This window comes from Gopherus flavomarginatus, chromosome 11 (assembly GCF_025201925.1).
Source record: "Gopherus flavomarginatus isolate rGopFla2 chromosome 11, rGopFla2.mat.asm, whole genome shotgun sequence".
Taxonomy (NCBI): domain Eukaryota; kingdom Metazoa; phylum Chordata; order Testudines; family Testudinidae; genus Gopherus; species Gopherus flavomarginatus.
Genome location: NC_066627.1, coordinates 209,869 through 226,812, shown reverse-complemented (window position 1 = coordinate 226,812; position 16,944 = coordinate 209,869). Strand labels below are relative to the sequence as shown.

Below are 16,944 nucleotides of genomic sequence, written 5' to 3'. Positions count from 1 at the left end.
TGCAGCATCGCGTCTACCAGCAGCATTCAATAGACATAGGGTGACATTGAAAGAAGTCAAGAAATGATTTCTTTCCCTTTTCTTTCACGTGGGGGGGGGAGTAAATTGACGAGCTATTCCCTGAACCACGCCGGACAATGTGTTTGAACCTACAGGCATTGGGAGCTCAGCCAATAATGCAAATACTTTTCGGAAACTGCTGGGGACTGTGGGATAGCTGGAGTCCTCAGTCCCCCCTCCCTCCCTCCATGAGCATCCATTTGAGTCTCTGGCTTCCCGTTACGCTTGTCACGCAGCACTGTGTAGCCTGTAGATTTTTTTTTTCAAACGCTTTGGCATTTCGTCTTCTGTAACGGAGCTTGGATAGAACAGATTTGTCTCCCCATACAGCGATCAGATTCAGTATCTCCCGTACGGTCCATGCTGGAGCTCTTTTTGAATTTGGGACTGCATTGCCACCCGTGCTGATCAGAGCTCCATGCTGGGCAAACAGGAAATGAAAATCAAAATTTCGCAGGGCTTTTCCTGTTTACCTGGCCACTGTCCAGACCGGTCACAGTGGTGCACTGTGGGATACCGCCCGAAGGCCAATACCATCGATTTGTGGCCACACTAACCCTAATCTGATATGGTAATACCGATTTTAGCCCTACTCCTCTCTTTGGGGAGGAGTACAGAAACCGATTTAAAGAGCCCTTTATATCGATATAAAGAGCCCTTTATATAGATATAAAGGGCCTCATAGTGTGGATGGGTACAGCGTTAAATCGGTTTAACACTGCTAAAATCGGTTTAAACACGTAGTGTAGACCAGGCCTAAGAGATTTTTAACTTCTTTTTTTATTTTCTCTTCTAAACCTAACCCCTTCCCATTAGCATTCACTATGTTAGACATTCCTTCAGACTTCTCGATGAAGATCAAAACAAAGAAGTCATTAAGCATCTCTGCCATTTCCAAGTTTCCTGTTACTGTTTCTCTGTCCTCACTGAGCAATGGGCCTGCCGTGTCCTTGGTCTTCCTCTTACTTCTTATTTATTGATAAAAAGTCTTCTTGTTTCCCTTTATTTCCATAGCTAGTTTGAGCTCATTTTGTGCCTTTGCCTTTCTAATCTTGCCCCTGCATTCCTGTGCTGTTTGCCTATATTCATCCTTTGCAATTCATTCTAGTTTCCTTTCTTTATATGACTCCTTTTTATTTTTTTAGAACATGCACGATCTCGTGGTTAAGCCAAGGTGGTCTTTTGCCACATTTTCTATCTTTCCTACCCAGCGGAATAGCTTGCCTTTGGGCGCTTAATAGTATCCCTTTGAAAAACTGCCAACTCTCCTCAGTTGTTTTTCCCCTCAGTCTTGATTCCCATGGGACCTTGCCTATCAGCTCTCTGAGCTTACCAAAATCCACCTTCCTGAAATCCATTGTCTCTATTTTGCTGTACTCCCTTCTACCCTTCCTTAGAATTGTGAACTCTATGATTTCATGATCGCTTTCACCCAAGCTACTTTCCATTTTCAAATTCTCGAGTTCCTCCCTATTTGTTAAAATCAAATTTAGACCAGCTTCCCCCCAGTAGCTTTTTCAACCTTCTGAAATAAAAAGTTGTCTGCAATGTAATCCAAGAACTTATTGGATAGTCTGTGCTCCGCTGTGTTATTTTCCCAACGTATATCTGGATAGTTGAAGTCCCCCATCACCACCAGATCTTGGGCTTTGGATGATTTTGTTAGTTGTTTAAAAAAAGCCTCATCCACCTCTTCCACCTGATTAGGTGGCCTGTAGTAGACTCCCAGCACGACATCATCCGTGTTTTTTACCCCTTTTAGCCTAACCCAGAGACTCTCAACACTTCCGTCTCCTATGTCCGTCTCCACCTCAGTTCAAGTGTGTACATTTTTAATATATAAGGCAACACCTCCTCCCTTTCCCCGCTGTCTATCCTTCCTGAGCAAGCTGTACCCATCCATACCAACATTCCAATCATGTGTATTATCCCACCAAGTTTCTGTGATGCCAACAATGTCATAGTTGTATTTATTTATTAGCACGTCCAGTTCTTCCTGCTTATTACCCATACTTCTTGCATTTGTATATAGGCATCTAAGATACTGGTTTGATCTTGCCTCCCAGTTTTGCCCTGACCCTCCTTCCTCTCTGCCATTATAGCCCGTGCTCCCTCCTGTTTCCAACCCATCTCCCAGGTCTTGTTCCCCACTTACCTGTGGGCTTTGCTCACCTGTCCCCGTCGAACCTAGTTTAAAGCCCTCCTCACTAGGTTAGCCAGTCTGTGTCCAAATAGGTCTGTTGTCCTACTCTAGATCTTTTCCAATTATAGTATGTCTTTTTCAGGATGGGGTGACCAGAAATGCACACAGTATTCTTGGTATGGGCATACCTTGGATTCATATAGAGGCAATATGATATTTTCTGTCTTATTAGCTATCCCTACCCTAATGGTTCCTAACACTCTGTTAGCTTTTTGGACTGTTGCTGTACACTGAGAAGATGTTTTCAGAGAACTATCCATGAAAACTCCAAGATCTTTTTCTTGAGAGGTAACAGCTAATATAGACTCATCATTTTGTGTGTATAGTTGGGATTATGTTTTCCAACCTGCATCACTTTGCATTTATCAACATTGAATTTCATCTGCCATTTTGTTGCCCAGTCACCCAGTTTTGTGAGATCTCTTGGTAACTCTTTGACATCTGCTTTGGACTACACTATCTTGAGTAATTTTGTAGCATCTGCAAATTTTGCCACCTAACTATTCATCCTCTTTTCCAGATCATTTATGAATATGTTAAATAACACAGTTCCCAGTACAGAGCCTTAGGAGAGCCTACTATTTACCTCTCTTCATTGTGAAAATTGACCATTTATTCCTACCCTTTCTTTCCTATTTTTAAACCATTTACTGATCCATGAGAGGACTTTCCCTTCCCTCTTATTCCATGACAGCTTACTTTGCTTAAGAGCTTTTGGTGGGACCTCCTCAAATTTTTTTTGAAAGTCCAAGTACACTATATCAACTGGATCATTCTTGTCCACATGCTTGTTGACACCCTCAAAGAATTCTAATAGATTGGTGAGGCATTTCTATTTACAAAAGCCATGTTGACTCTTCCCCACTGTATCATGTTCATCTATGTGTCTGATTAATTCTGTTCTTTACTATGGCTTCAACCAGTTTGCCTGGTACTAAAGTTAGGTGTACCTGCTTGTAATTGTCAGGTGTGCCTCTGGAGCCTTTTTTAAAAATTGGCATTATATTAGCTACCCTTCTGTCATCTGATATGGAGGCTGGTTTAAATGACGGGTTACATGCCACCATTAGTAGTTCTGCAATTTCATATTTGATTTCCTTCAAAACTGTTGGGTGATACCATCTGGTCCTGGTGATTTATTACTGTGTAAATTATCAGTTTGTTCCAAAATGTCCTCTAATGACCCTGAATCTGGGACAGTTTCTCAGTTTTGTCACATAAAGATAATAGTTCAGATGTGGGAATCTCCCTCACATCCTCTGCAGTAAAGACAGATGAAAAGAATTCACTGAGCTTCCCTGCAATGGTCTTGTCTTCCTTGAGTGTTCCTTTAATAAGGTTAATGGGGAGCTTAGGGGTAATGGAAGGATGACAAATGGGAATGAGGATATGGAGGTGGATATTACAACATCTGAGGTAGAAGCCATACTTGAACAGCTTAATGGGACAAAATCGGAGGGCCCAGACAATCTTCATCCGAGAATATTAAAGGAACTGGCACATGAAATTGCAAGCCCGTTAGCGAGAATTTTTAATGAATCAGTAAACTCAGGAGTTGTACCGTACGACTGGAGAATTGCTAACGTAGTTCCTATCTTTAAGAAAGGGAGAAAGAGTGATCCAAGTAACTATGGGCCTGTTAGTTTGACATCTGTAGCATGTAAGGTCTTGGAAAAAATTTTGAAGGAGAAAGTAGTTAAGGACATTGAGGTCAATGGTAATTGGGACAAATTACAACATGGTTTTACTAAAGGTAGATTGTGCCAAACCAACCTGATCTCCTTCTTTGAGAAGGTGACACATTATTTAGACAAAGGAAATGCGGTAGACCTAATTTACCTCGATTTCAGTAAGGCATTTGACACGGTTCCACATGCGGAATTATTAGTCAAATTGGAAAAGATGGGGATCAATATGAAAATTGAAAGGTGGATAAGGAACTGCTTAAAGGGAAGACTACAACGGGTCGTACTGAAGGGTGAACTGTCAGGCTGGAAGGAGGTTACTAGTGGAGTTCCTCAAGGATCGGTTTTCGGACCAATCTTATTTAACCTTTTTATTACTGACCTTGGCACAAAAAGCGGGAATGTGCTAATAAAGTTTGACGATGACACAAAGCTGGGGGGTATTGCTAACACAGAGAAGGACCGGGATATCATACAGAAAGATCTGGATGACCTTGTAAACTGGAGTAATAGTAATAGGATGAAATTAAATAGTGAAAAGTGCAAGGTCATGCACTTAGGGATTAATAATAAGAACTTTAGATATACATTGGGGACACATCAGTTGGAAGCAACAGAGGAGGAGAAGGACCTTGGAGTATTGGTAGATCACAGGATGACTATGAGCCGCCAATGGGATATGGCCGTTAAAAAAGCTAATGCGGTTTTAGGATGCATCAGGCGAGGTATTTCCAGAAAAGATAAGGAGGTGTTAGTACCGTTATATAAGGCGCTGGTGAGACCCCACCTGGAATACTGTGTGCAGTTCTGGTCTCCCATGTTTAAGAAGGATGAATTCAAACTGGAACAGGTTCAGAGACAGGCTACTAGGATGATCCGAGGAATGGAAAACCTGTCATATGAAAGGAGACTCAAAGAGCTTGGCTTGTTTAGCCTAGCCAAAAGAAGGCTGAGGGGGGATATGCTTGCTCTTTATAAATATATCAGAGGGACTAATATTAGGGAGGGAGAGGAATTATTTAAGATTAGTACCAGTGTAGATACAAGAACAAATGGGTATAAACTGGACACTAGGAAGTTTAGACTTGAAATTAGACGAAGGTTTCTAACCATTAGAGGAGTGAAGTTCTGGAACAACCTTCCAAGGGGAGTAGTGGGGGCAAAAGACATATCTGGCTTTAAGATTAAGCTTGATAAGTTTATGGAAGGGATGGTATGATGGGATAGCCTAATTTTGGCAATTGATCTTTGATTATCAGCAGATAAGTATGCCCAGTGGTCGGTGATGGGATGTTGAATGGGATGGGATCTGAGTTACAGCAGAGAATTCTTTCCTGGGTGTCTGGCTGGTGAGTCTTGCCCACATGCTCAGGGTTTAGCTGATCGCCATATTTGGGGTCGGGAAGGAATTTTCCTCCGGGGCAGATTGGCAAAGGCCCTGGAGGTTTTTCGTCTTCCTCTGCAGCGTGGGGCATGGGTCACTTGCTGGTGGATTCTCTGCAGCTTGAGGTCTTCAAACCACAATTTGAAGACTTCAATAACTCAGACATAGGTTAGGGGTTCGTTATAGAAGTGGATGGGTAGGGTTCTGTGGCCTGCTTTGTGCAGGGGGTCGGACTAGATGATCACATTGGTCCCTTCTGACCCTAGAATCTATGAGTCTATGAGTCTATGAGCACCTGGATGGTCCAGTGGCCCCATTGATTGATTGGCAGCTTCCTGCTCCTGATCGACTTAAAAAAACTTTATGCTGCCAATTTTTGTCTTTTTTGCTAATTGCTCTTCAAATTCTTTTTTGGCCTGCGTAATTATACTTGAGGATTCCACACCTTCCCAGGTAACCTAGTCAAGTAACATAACTAAATTTGGTTTATGCTGGCACCTCTCTTTGAGGGAAGATTAGAGTGCGTCTGTCTGTCTGTCTGTTCCTACTGACTGAATGAGCCTTGCTCAGAATGCCGATGTGTATGAAAGAGAGAAAGCTGCCCCATCTATCTCTCTGTAATGTCTGTCTGTCTGCTGCCTCTGCTGGCAGAAGCACGTGTCTGTGTGTGTGACAACTGCTATCTCCTGGCTTAAGGCCCCTGAATCACCTCCTTCCATTTCCTCTCATAACCGTGTCTCTCCCTCTACGCTCAGGACACATCTACATCGGATAGATATACCTACATGTGCAAAAGTCTTCTGGCAGCAGACAGCTCTGAAAATGAGCCGCAAAGGGCATGGGATCCAGTTGATCAAAACTGAAGCTACTAGAAAATCAGACTAGATATGAGACACAAAGTCTGAACAGTGAGTGGAACTAAACCATTGGAACAACCTACGCAAAGATGTGGGAGATTCTCCATCACTTGGAGTCCGTAAATCAAGGCTACAGGACTTTCCTACAGACTCCCTCTAGCTCAAACAGAGGTTATGGTCCTGATGCAGAAATTACTGGGTGACATTCTCTGGTCCGTGTGATGGAGAAGGTTAGAGTAGATTATCATAATGGTCCCGTCTGGCCTAAAAGTCTAGGAAAAAGGATTGTGTGGAAAATTTCAAACACTTCTGATTTATTTTATTTAAAAATTCATAGAAAAAATGTCACTGTCAATGAAAAGTTATCAGTGTTTTCTCTTCTTTCCTAATTTCCTCTGTTATATTATAATTTTCTCTGTTCTCTTCTGTTCTCTTCAAGTTATATCTGGTTCTCATTGGCATTGTAACCAGACTTCTTCCAGATCTCCATTAAGTGACACAACTAACATCTGTCACCTGTTACTGCCTTTTGACATTTTCCTACTGAAAAATGCAGGGAATGGGGGGAAATAGGGGAGAGGGTGTTAAAAATATTTTTGTAAAATTTAAAAAATCAGAAAATTTAAAAAAACAAAAACTGAACAAAGTTTTCTGAACAAAAGTGAATTGTTCACTTAAAACTCTTTGAGCAGGGAAATGCTTGACCAGCCCTTACTATTTGCAGTAGGCTGGGGCCTTCTATGCCCCCGCTGAGCCCCATTTGCTGGGGATATGGGTCTGTGCCAGCGGCAGTGCGTGAGGCCTGGCTCACTCAAGGTGCAGCAGCCCATGATATTAACCAGGAAGGTCCACAGGTCAGTCTCTGGTTAGCTAGCCAAGACAGTGGCCATCACCTAGATCCCTACAGGGCCCAACCAAGCAAGGATAGGGGATAGAATGCTGTCATGCACTTGTGGAGGGTTACTACCCCCTAGAGCACGTGTGAGGAAGCAGGGAAAGAACTGGGACTCTGCTCAAGCAGCCCAACGGGCCTGGAACAGAGCTTGAGCTATTTATCAGTCTGCACAACTTTCCTCCTGCATGCATTTTGCATGGCTATCCCACTGCATGCATTTTGCACAGCTCTCCGGTTGCACACATTTCACACAAATTTCCTGCCTCACGCTTTTTTCACAGCTGTCCTGTTGCAAACATTTTCCACATCTCTTCCCTTGCATGCATTTTCAACAGTTCTCTTGTGGCATGGATTTTTGCATGGGTTTCCCATCGCATGCGTTCTTCATAGCTCTCCTTTGCATGCATTCTGCAGGGCTCCCTTATTGCATGTATTTTTGTTCTTCTCTCCTCTTGAACAGATTTTAAAGCTGGAGTCAGGGGCAGAGTCTTAGTCTCCCAGAATCGGGGGGAGCCCAGGGAGACCCCAGGAGTCAGGGCAACATAAGAAATCCCTGAGAGTCAGGGCAGCCAGATGCTCCATTTCATCTTTTAAAAAAAGTAAAACAGAAACAGTTTGATTTTTCTGAAACGTTAAATTTCACAATTTCATTTCTGCAGAAAATTTTGAATTTTCAATTTTTTATGCCAAATCAGAATGAGAACATTTTTTTTTAAAACCCTGGAATTTTCCCGTGGAACAGAATTCCCAAGTTTTGACCAGCTGTCCAGGTGTTGCATTGTTCTCCTTGTGCATGTATTCTGCACATTTTTCCTGGCTCTTCTCTTGCACAGGGCTTCAGAATATTGGTACCAAATAACTGCCATCACTTCTTGCAACATCTATCCCTCAGCTAACCACCTGCCTCTCTCATCATGTCCGTTCTTCCAGGGGCAATAAACCCAAGACAGAACATGGTGGAATGGAATGAGAGCAGAGTGAATGAGTTCATCCTTTCTGGCCTGAGCACCAATCACACCCTGGAGCTGGTCCTGTTCACCTTCTTCACAGTCATCTATGTGTTGATCCTGCTGGGGAACACGCTCATTGTCTTCACCATCGCCTACGACCAATGCCTGCACACCCCCATGTACTTTTTCCTCAGCAATCTCTCTTTCATTGACATCTGTCACTCCTCAGTAGTGATGCCCAAGATGCTGGCTGACTTCCTAGTGGAGAGGAAGACCATCTCCTTTGGCGAATGCATTGCTCAGATGTTCTTCCTCCACCTCTTCGCCTGCACCGAGATCTTCCTCCTCACCATCATGGCCTACGACCGCTACGCAGCCATCTGCAACCCCATGCACTATGGCACCATCATGAGCCGCAAGTTCTGCCTGAAGCTGGCCGCAGCCATGTGGCTGGGTGGGCTAGTCCACTCCGTGGCCCTGACTTCCCTGACCCTACACCTCCCATACTGTGGCCCCAATGCCATTGACAACTTCTTCTGCGATGTCCCATTGGTCCTCAAGCTGGCCTGCGCTGACACCTATGTCTTTGAGGTGCTCATCGTCTCCAACTCAGGGCTCATCTCCGTGATCTGCTTCGTGGTGCTGGTGGTCTCCTACAGCGTCATCCTCGTCTCCCTGAGGAACCACTTCTCCGAGGGGCGGCACAAGGCACTCTCCACCTGCGCAGCCCACCTGATGGTGGTGACGTTCTTCCTGGGCCACTGCATCTTCATCTATCTCAGGCCGGCCAAGAGCCTGGCCGCAGACAAGGTGGTGTCAGTGTTTTTCACGGCTGTCACTCCACTGCTAAACCCCGTCATCTACACCCTGAGGAACGAGGACATGCAGCAGGCACTGCGCAAACTGCAGGCGAGGCAGGTCAATTCCAGAAACAAATGACCCTGAGTCCCAAGGAATCGTGTTTGGGGCAGTTCTCTGGCCTGTGTCATGCAGGAGGCCAGACTAGATGATCACAGTGGTCTCTTCTGGCCTTTGTATCTATGAATATTTATCTCTTCTCCACCACTCATCACTGTTTTATCTGGGTATCTGTCCCTCTTTAGGGGTTGTCTTTACTGCCATGATCGCTCATGGTGTAACTTGAGTATCGCCCCTAACCCAGCTCCTATACACACTCACCAATTTCTAGTTCAAGTTAAGTGGTGGCTTATAGTCAAGCTAACTGGCCCATTGGAGGACGAGGTTTGGGGGTTAAGCTTGAGTGCTGCTTACCTGAGCTAACAAAATAAATTATTTTTGGTTCCCTGGCAGTACCAAAAAATTATGTAGGGGGGGAAGGGGAGGGATAATTTTGGGTAGAATGAAATGTCTCCTTCAACCTGAAACTGAATTTTTTGTTTCATTTTTTCAGTTTTTAAAAAAAAAATAATAAAATCAAAGTAAACTTTGAAACAAAAAAATTCTCAAATCAAAAAATCAATACATTTTATTTTTAAAATGTCAAAATGAAACGTTTTTATTTTTTCAGAATATTTTTGCCTATCAATAGACACGAATGCATGGTGGAGTTCATGGAGGATAGGTCCATCAGAAGCTAAGCCTGTGACTCCAAGATGCTGGGATTGGACGACAGAGGATGGATCACCTAATAATTGCCCTGTTCTGTTCATTCCTCCTGAAGCATCTGGCACTGGCCACTGTCTGAAGACAGGCTACTGGGCTAGATGGGCCTTTGGTCTGTCCCAGTATGGCCATTCTTAAGTTTCTTATTCTTGTGCGTGAAATGTTTCAGTCAATCCAAATCTGCATTTTTCAGCAAAAATATTCAGGTGTTAGCCTGTCTCTGCCTGTAATCACAAGAAATATTTAGCTACAGGAACTCAATACCTCATGGTACCACTGAGAGTTCGCAATGCAGCAGGTCAAATGTTCTCCACCTGTACATTTTCTGTCAAAAAAGGATATTTTGTTGAATTTGAACTGTTTCATGAGAACATGTCATTTTGATGGGCGGGACGGGGGGGGAGAAAACATTTTGAGAAAATCAAACTATTTCATTCTGACCTTATCAGAATGAAACCTTTTGATGTTTCATTTTATTTCAAAATCTACTTCATTGTACATTATTGTATCAATTGTAATCTACAATACATTTTAAAACTGAAATCAGAACAGAACATTTTTATTGACCTGAAAGTGGGAAAGCTTGAACTTTTGTTGTTTTCTTTCTGATTTCAGAATGAAAACAAATTTCAAAATGTTCAGTTTTCCCGTGGCATGGAAATCCTGAGTTTTGCCCAGCTCCCCTGAGCAGGGCTTCATACAGAGCCACGTTTATATCGTTATCCCTTTTGATGTAGTGGCTAGTCCAAGTTTGGGGAGCTAGGGGTGTTCTGGTTGGGAGCAGAAAACGACAAAGGACTCTGGTATTTTTGCTGATGGATTTGTGTTTATTTACAAGGAGTGTACAGTCCTGCTTCTCCAGAAACAGGAGAGAAGCAAAAATCAGGGAATGCTTCTTTGCTCCAGACACCAACCTCTTTCAGCCGGCTGGTTGACTCTCCTTCTCCCTTGCTGCTGTGTCTCTCTAGCCCTGTGTCCCTTTGTTGTGTTGTACCACAGACCTACAATGACAAAGCCCTTTGCTGCTCTCTGTCCACAAGGTCTAAACTGCTGGGTGGGCTCAAATACCCCATTTGTTGGTTTAACTGTGTCTTAAGACTCATCTAATCTGTTCTGATCTCAGCCTCTGGTTTAACACATCTCACTTAACAAGATGGCTAAGGAGAACATCCAGAGTTGCATTACACAGTTTGGAAGGGCCATAAACGCTCCAGGTTCTGAACATAAACCCAACAGTAACAGACAGGGGATGGGGGAAACTTCCCTCTAGGCAGTTTCCATGGCTGGCACTGGGCACTGTCAAGACAGAAAACTGGGCTGGATGGGCCCCAGTCTGATCTGGCTTGGCCATTCCCAGGTTGACAGGTCTAAATCCTTGGTGCATGAATGAGTGGGTAACTTAATGCAGCTGGGAATCTGTCCCATTGACCCTACTGGAGCTATGGGTGATTTACACTACTTGGGGACCCCATTGATGCCAGTGGAATTACGGCCAGTTTGCACCAGTGTGGAATCTGGCCCTACTGACTCCAGTGGAGTTTTGTCTGACATACATCCATTAGGGATCTGGCCCCTTATCTCTGTTTCATGCCATTGCAAAGTCTCCAGCACAAGTTTGCATCCTTCTAATCAATTCCTCTGGGTCCCGTTACAAGTTTTCAAAGGAAGTCCCACTCGGCTGATGCTGCCTCTGGAACGAGTTGTTCAGGAGCTAATTAAAAGTAGCAACAGGAGTGTGATGAGGCAGGTGGAAGAAACAGAAGCAAAATCAGCTCTCAAGAGAGACTGCACAAGCCGGCTGGCGTAAGAAGTGACGCAACATTCCCAGCACATTGCATTCGGGCTGTTCAACTCTCGAACTCTCACTGCATTCCCACCAGTCATCGATGCACTGGAGTGACCCCCTAGGGAACTAGTAATGTCCTACCTGCCCATAAACCCGTCACCTATTCAAGCTTCTCACCCCCATGCAGACAAAACCCCCAAAACTTGGGGAGGGGGTAAAATCTGGGAGCTGGGACTCCTAGGTTCTATCCTCAGCTCTGGGTGAGGAGTGGGGTCTAGTGGGTTAGAGAAGTGGTTCTCAACCAGGGGTACAGATACACCTTGGAAGACCTCTGCATTCCCCCAGGAGGGGTTAGACAGGGGTACGCAGAGGTCTTCCAGGGGGTACATCAACTCATCTAGATAGGCCTAGTTTTACAACAGGATACAGAAAAAGCACTAGGAAATCAGTACAAACTAAAATTTCATATCAACAATGACTTGCTTATGCTGCTCTGTACACTGAAATGGAAGTCAATATTTATATTCCTACCCATTTATTGTATCATTATATGGTACAAATGAGAAAGTTGGCCCTTGTTCAGTGAAAGTGTGTTGTGACATGTTTTTATTTTTATGTCTGGTTTTGTCAGCAAGTCATTTTTAAGTGAGGTGAAACTTGGGAGTACACAAGACAAATCAGACTCCTGAAAGGGGAACAGTCATCTGGAAAGGTTGAGACCACTGGGATGAGCAGGAGGGGCTGGGAGACCAGACTCCTGGGTTCTATTGCAAAATATTCCATGGAGTGACCCTTGGTAAACTCAAATACCTATGGTCACCTGTGACTAGTTCTGAGACCCCACACACTCAGCTCAGCTGGGGGCCCTCTATCCCAACCACAGCCCCCGCTGCACTCCCCCCACCCTCCAGCTCTGCTTGTGTCCCTCAGTCCCAAACCATAGTCCCCTGCTAGGCCAGTCCTGGGCTCCCCACACGCTGTATTGAGCAGACCCTGATTGTGTGACAGATTCCAAAGTAAATTCTCTTTTAACTGCCGGTGAAATTTGGCGGGGAGCAGAGGATGCGCAGAGGAGAACTCCACAGCTGGAGTTTCCTGGTGCTCCTGACTCCCCAGAACATTAATGAATAAGTAACTTTAATCACGCGAGCTTGGGCCTTTGGATCAATTAAGCCCGGGGATAATATCAGCTGATAGCCCGTGTTCAGTGCATCTGACTCTGTGTCCAGCTGGGACCCAGGAGAGCTTTCCTTCTCTTCCTGCTTTGTTGTTACATTCCCTTGGCCTTGCAGCAGCTCAGCTTTATTGTTTGTTGGTAAAGAAAAAGTGTGTTTAGTGTTTATGTGTGTTTGTGTATTTGTGTGTGTGTGTTTTTGTGTGTCTTCCAATCCATCCCTTTGGACCTCATTTCCCCATGCACTGGTTCATTCCTACCTTGGAGGGTTCTCCTCCCTCTGGACCCCATCTATCTGAACATTACCCTATTTCCCCCTGGAGAAAATCTGTCTCTCTCTCAGTTTCCTCATGGCCCCCTTCACCTCCTGGTTCCTTAGGGTGTAGATCACTGGGTTGAGCACCGGGGTCATCATTGTGTAAAAAACTGACACGACCTTGTCCAGTGAGAAGCTGGTGGCAGGGCGAGTGTAGATGAAGATGCATGGCCCAAAGAACAACGCCACCACCGCCAAGTGGGAACCACAGGTGGAGAGCGCTTTGCGCCGCCCTTCAACGCTCCGACTCCGCAAAGAGACTAGGATCACCAGGTAGGAGGCTAGCAGGGCCAGGAAGCAGGTGAGAGAGATCATGCCGCTGTTAGAGACGATCAGCACCCCAGTCAAATAGGTGTCTGTGCAAGCCAGCTTGATGACAGGTGGCACGTCGCAGAAGAAGCTATTAATGATGTTGGGGCCACAGTAGGGCAGCCGGATGGTGAGCACGGTCTGCACCAGGGAGTGGACGGTGGCTCCAGACCACAGGGCCCCTACCAGCCAGGTGCAGGCTTGCAAGCTCATGAGCATGTGGTACTGAAGTGGATGACAGATGGCCACGTAGCGGTCGTAGGCCATGATAGTCAGGAGGAAGATCTCAGCGCAGGCGCAGAGGTGGAGGAAGAAAAGTTGGGCCACGCAGCCCCCAAAGGAGATGGTCTTCTCCGCAGAGAGGAGATCAGCCAGCATCTTGGGGGCCGTGACCGAAGCGTGGCAGATGTCGATGAAGGAGAGGTTTCCCAGGAAAAAGTACATGGGGGTGTGGAGGTGCCGGTTGTTGATCACCGTCACCATGATGAGGACGTTCCCCACCAGGATCAGCAGGTAAATGATGGAGAAGAGGGCGAAGAGGGCCAGCTGCAGCTCCCGGGTCTCGGTGAGGCCAAGCAATACAAAGTGTGTCACCATGGTGACATTCTCCTCATCCATGCAGCAAGCTCTGTGAGGGAGGCCCACGCACTGCACCAGGCAGGGAATCACGGGGACGTGTGCCGAGCAGAGCTCTTCGCTGGGATCTGGGGGCAAGAAGTTCAGGGCCTTGGGATAGGAAAGGTTCAAAGCCAGCTAAGGGATTTGGACACTTAAAATGAGTGGATAGCGGGCATCTGCTTCCCTGAGGGGGCTTTGAAACACTCACTCTACAGGTGGGTTTTTAAAAAGAGAGTGCCCAATTCCCATTGACTTTTACTCCCTTGGGCTCCCTTGAAAATCCCAGCCTATGTGTAGAGGAGAAAGAAAGAAAGAAACCATTAGCCACGTGAAGCTGTCATGAACATTATGTTAGGTTAATAGCGAGGATCTCTACGCACAGTCCTTATACTCAACAACCCAGTCCGTGCACAAGACAACCAATAAATCATTGTACACAAGCCATTCCCACAGACACGCACATGTCTACCCGCCACACCAAGGGCTCAGAAGAGAGCCTCAATGTTAGTGTCTTCCCACCTTACAAAGAGAGAGAAGGGGAAGTGCTGTGTCTATTCAACTTGCTCAAGAGAAGGTTAAAAGGTTTCTAGATTCACAGATTCCAGGGCCAGAAGGAACCACTATAATCAACTCACCTGATCTCCTATGTAACCCAGGCCACAGAACTTCCCCAAAATAATTGTTTTAGAAAAACATCCATTCTCAATTTTAAAATTGCCACTGATGGAGAATCTACCATGATCCTTGGTAAATTGTTCCAATGGCTAATCATCGTCATTGTTCAAAATGGAGCCTTATTTCTGATCTGAATTTGTCTAGCTTCAACGTCTAGCCATCATGATCATGTTAGATGCTCCTCTGCTGAAGAGCCCATTATTAAACAGTTTTTCCCCATATAAGTACTTACAGACCAGGGATCGGCAACCTTTGGCATGTGGCTCTCCAGGGTAAACACCCTGACCTAATGGGACGGGACGGTGTGTTTACCTGCTGCGTCAGCAGGTCCAGCCCATCACAGCTCCCACTGGCCGTGGTTCACTGCTCCAGGCCAATGGGGGCTGAGAGATGTTATCACGGGCTAAGTTGTCATGGGATAAAAGTGAAGGTGCTTTCATGGATTGAGAACTGGTTAAAAGACAGGGAACAAAGGGTAGCGTAGATGTGCGGACTCACCCCTGGAGCACCTCCTGCTGGTGACTCCTGGGAATTAGCTTCTTCCAGCTCTGGAGCTCCCTCTGCAGGCCAGTGATCTGCCTGTCCTCTGGTCCCCGTGTCCCTTCCTGGACTCGGTGCCCTTTTATCTGGGGTGATACCCCCTGGCAGTAACCCCTTTCTCTCAGGATCTTCCCTCCCTGGGAGACCCCCACCCACTATTCCCATCTCACCTCAGTATATGGCTACTGCCAGTCACTGTCTAGCCCCTGCACCCCGGGACAGACTGCAGCGTCAGCCACTCATCACTGGCAAGGAGGTTTTGGACCTGCTGCCTTGGCCTACCCCTGGGCTGCCCTCTGCAACCCTCAGTGCCTATTGGCCTTATGCTAGGCCACAGCCTGGGGCTTTGCAGGCTGGAGCTCCCCAGTTCCTCTGCCCTTTCCCCATCCCTGCTCCATTCAGGTACCCTGTGTCTAGCTTCCTACAGGCAGACCCATCTGCCTCTACAGGCAGAGAGAAGCTCTGTCTGCCCCTGGCTTCTCTGCCTTTATAGGGCCAGCTGAGTCTGTTTGGGGCGTGGCCCCAGCTGCAGCCACTTCCCACAATCAGCCCAGCCTAAAAGCTGCTTTCTCCAGTCACAGCCCCCTCCCAGGGTTGTTTTTAACCCTTCAGGGCAGGAGCAGGAGTCCACCCCGCTACAGGCAGGAATTAATGGTAAATTCTCAGAATGGAGAGGGGTAACTAATGGTATTCCCCAAGGGTCAGTTCTAGGACCAATCCTATTCAACTTATTCATAAATGATCTGGAGAAAGGGGTAAACAGTGAGGTGGCAGTTTGCAGTTGATACTAAACTGCTCAAGATAGTTAAGACCAAAGCAGACCGTGAAGAACTTCAAAAAGATCTCACAAAACTAAATGATTGGGCAACAAAATGGCAAATGAAATATATTGTGGATAAATGTAAAGTAATGCACATTGGAAAAAATAACCCCAACTATACATACAATATGATGGAGGCTAATTTAGCTACAACAAATCAAGAAAAAGATCTTGGAGTCATCGTGGATAGTTCTCTGAAGTTGTCCACGCAGTGTGCAGAGGCGGTTAGAAAAGCAAACAGGATGTTAGGAATCATTAAAAAGGGGATTGAGAATAAGATGGAGAATATATTGTTGCCCTTATATGAATCAACGGTACCCTCACATCTCAGATACTGTGTACATATGTGGTCTCCTCATCTCAAAAAGATATATTGGCATTAAAAAAGGTTCAGAGAAGGGCAACTAAAATGATTAGGGGTTTGGAACAGGTCTCATATGAGGAGAGAGTAAAGAGGCTAGGACTTTTCAGCTTGGAAAAGAGGAGACTAAGGGGGGATATGACAGAGGTATATAAAATCATGAGTGATGTTGAGAAAGTGGATAAGGAAAAGTTATTTACTTATTCCCATAATACAAGAACTAGGGGCCACCAAATGAAATTAATAGGCAGCAGGTTTAAAACAAATAAAAGGAAGTTCTTCACGCAGCTCACAGTCAACTTGTGGAACTCCTTACCTGAGGAGGCTGTGAAGGTTGGACTATAACAGTGTTTAAAAGAGAACTGGATAAATTCATGGAGGTTAAGTCCATTAATGGCTATTAGCCAGGATGGAAAAGTGACAGTGTCCCTAGCCTCTGTTTGTCAGAGGGTGGAGATAGATGGCAGGAGAGAGATCACTTGATCATTGCCTGTTAGGTTCACTCCCTCTGGGGCACCTGGCATTGGCCACTGTCGGTAGACAGATACTGGGCTAGATGGACCTTTGGTCTGACTCAGTTCGGCCGTTCTTATGTTCTTATGTGCTGGCCACCGCTTCCTGCAGCCCCCATTGGCCTGGAGTGGCAAACCGCGGCCAGTGGGATCCGCAATCTGCCAAACTTGTGGAT

At 45.6% G+C, this 16,944-nt stretch overlaps 2 protein-coding genes across 2 annotated transcripts; one reads left to right on the top strand and one right to left on the bottom strand.

The window, feature by feature from the left end:
• Nucleotides 1-8,037: 8,037 nt before the first annotated feature.
• LOC127031938 (olfactory receptor 4E1-like) lies at nucleotides 8,038-8,973 on the top strand. The gene has a single exon (XM_050918977.1). It carries the CDS (start codon nucleotides 8,038-8,040, stop codon nucleotides 8,971-8,973), a length of 936 nt encoding a protein of 311 aa, XP_050774934.1.
• Nucleotides 8,974-12,924: 3,951 nt separating this feature from the next.
• LOC127031927 (olfactory receptor 4E2-like) lies at nucleotides 12,925-13,860 on the bottom strand. The gene has a single exon (XM_050918955.1). The coding sequence runs from the start codon at nucleotides 13,858-13,860 to the stop codon at nucleotides 12,925-12,927; it is 936 nt and encodes a 311-aa protein (XP_050774912.1).
• Between the last annotated feature and the right edge of the window lie 3,084 nt (nucleotides 13,861-16,944).

Excerpts from the sequence above, each read along its gene's own strand:
- LOC127031938 (XM_050918977.1), top strand. The coding sequence starts at position 8,038 with ATGGTGGAATGGAATGAGAGCAGAGTGAATGAGTTCATCCTTTCTGGC.
- LOC127031927 (XM_050918955.1), bottom strand. The coding sequence starts at position 13,860 with ATGGATGAGGAGAATGTCACCATGGTGACACACTTTGTATTGCTTGGC.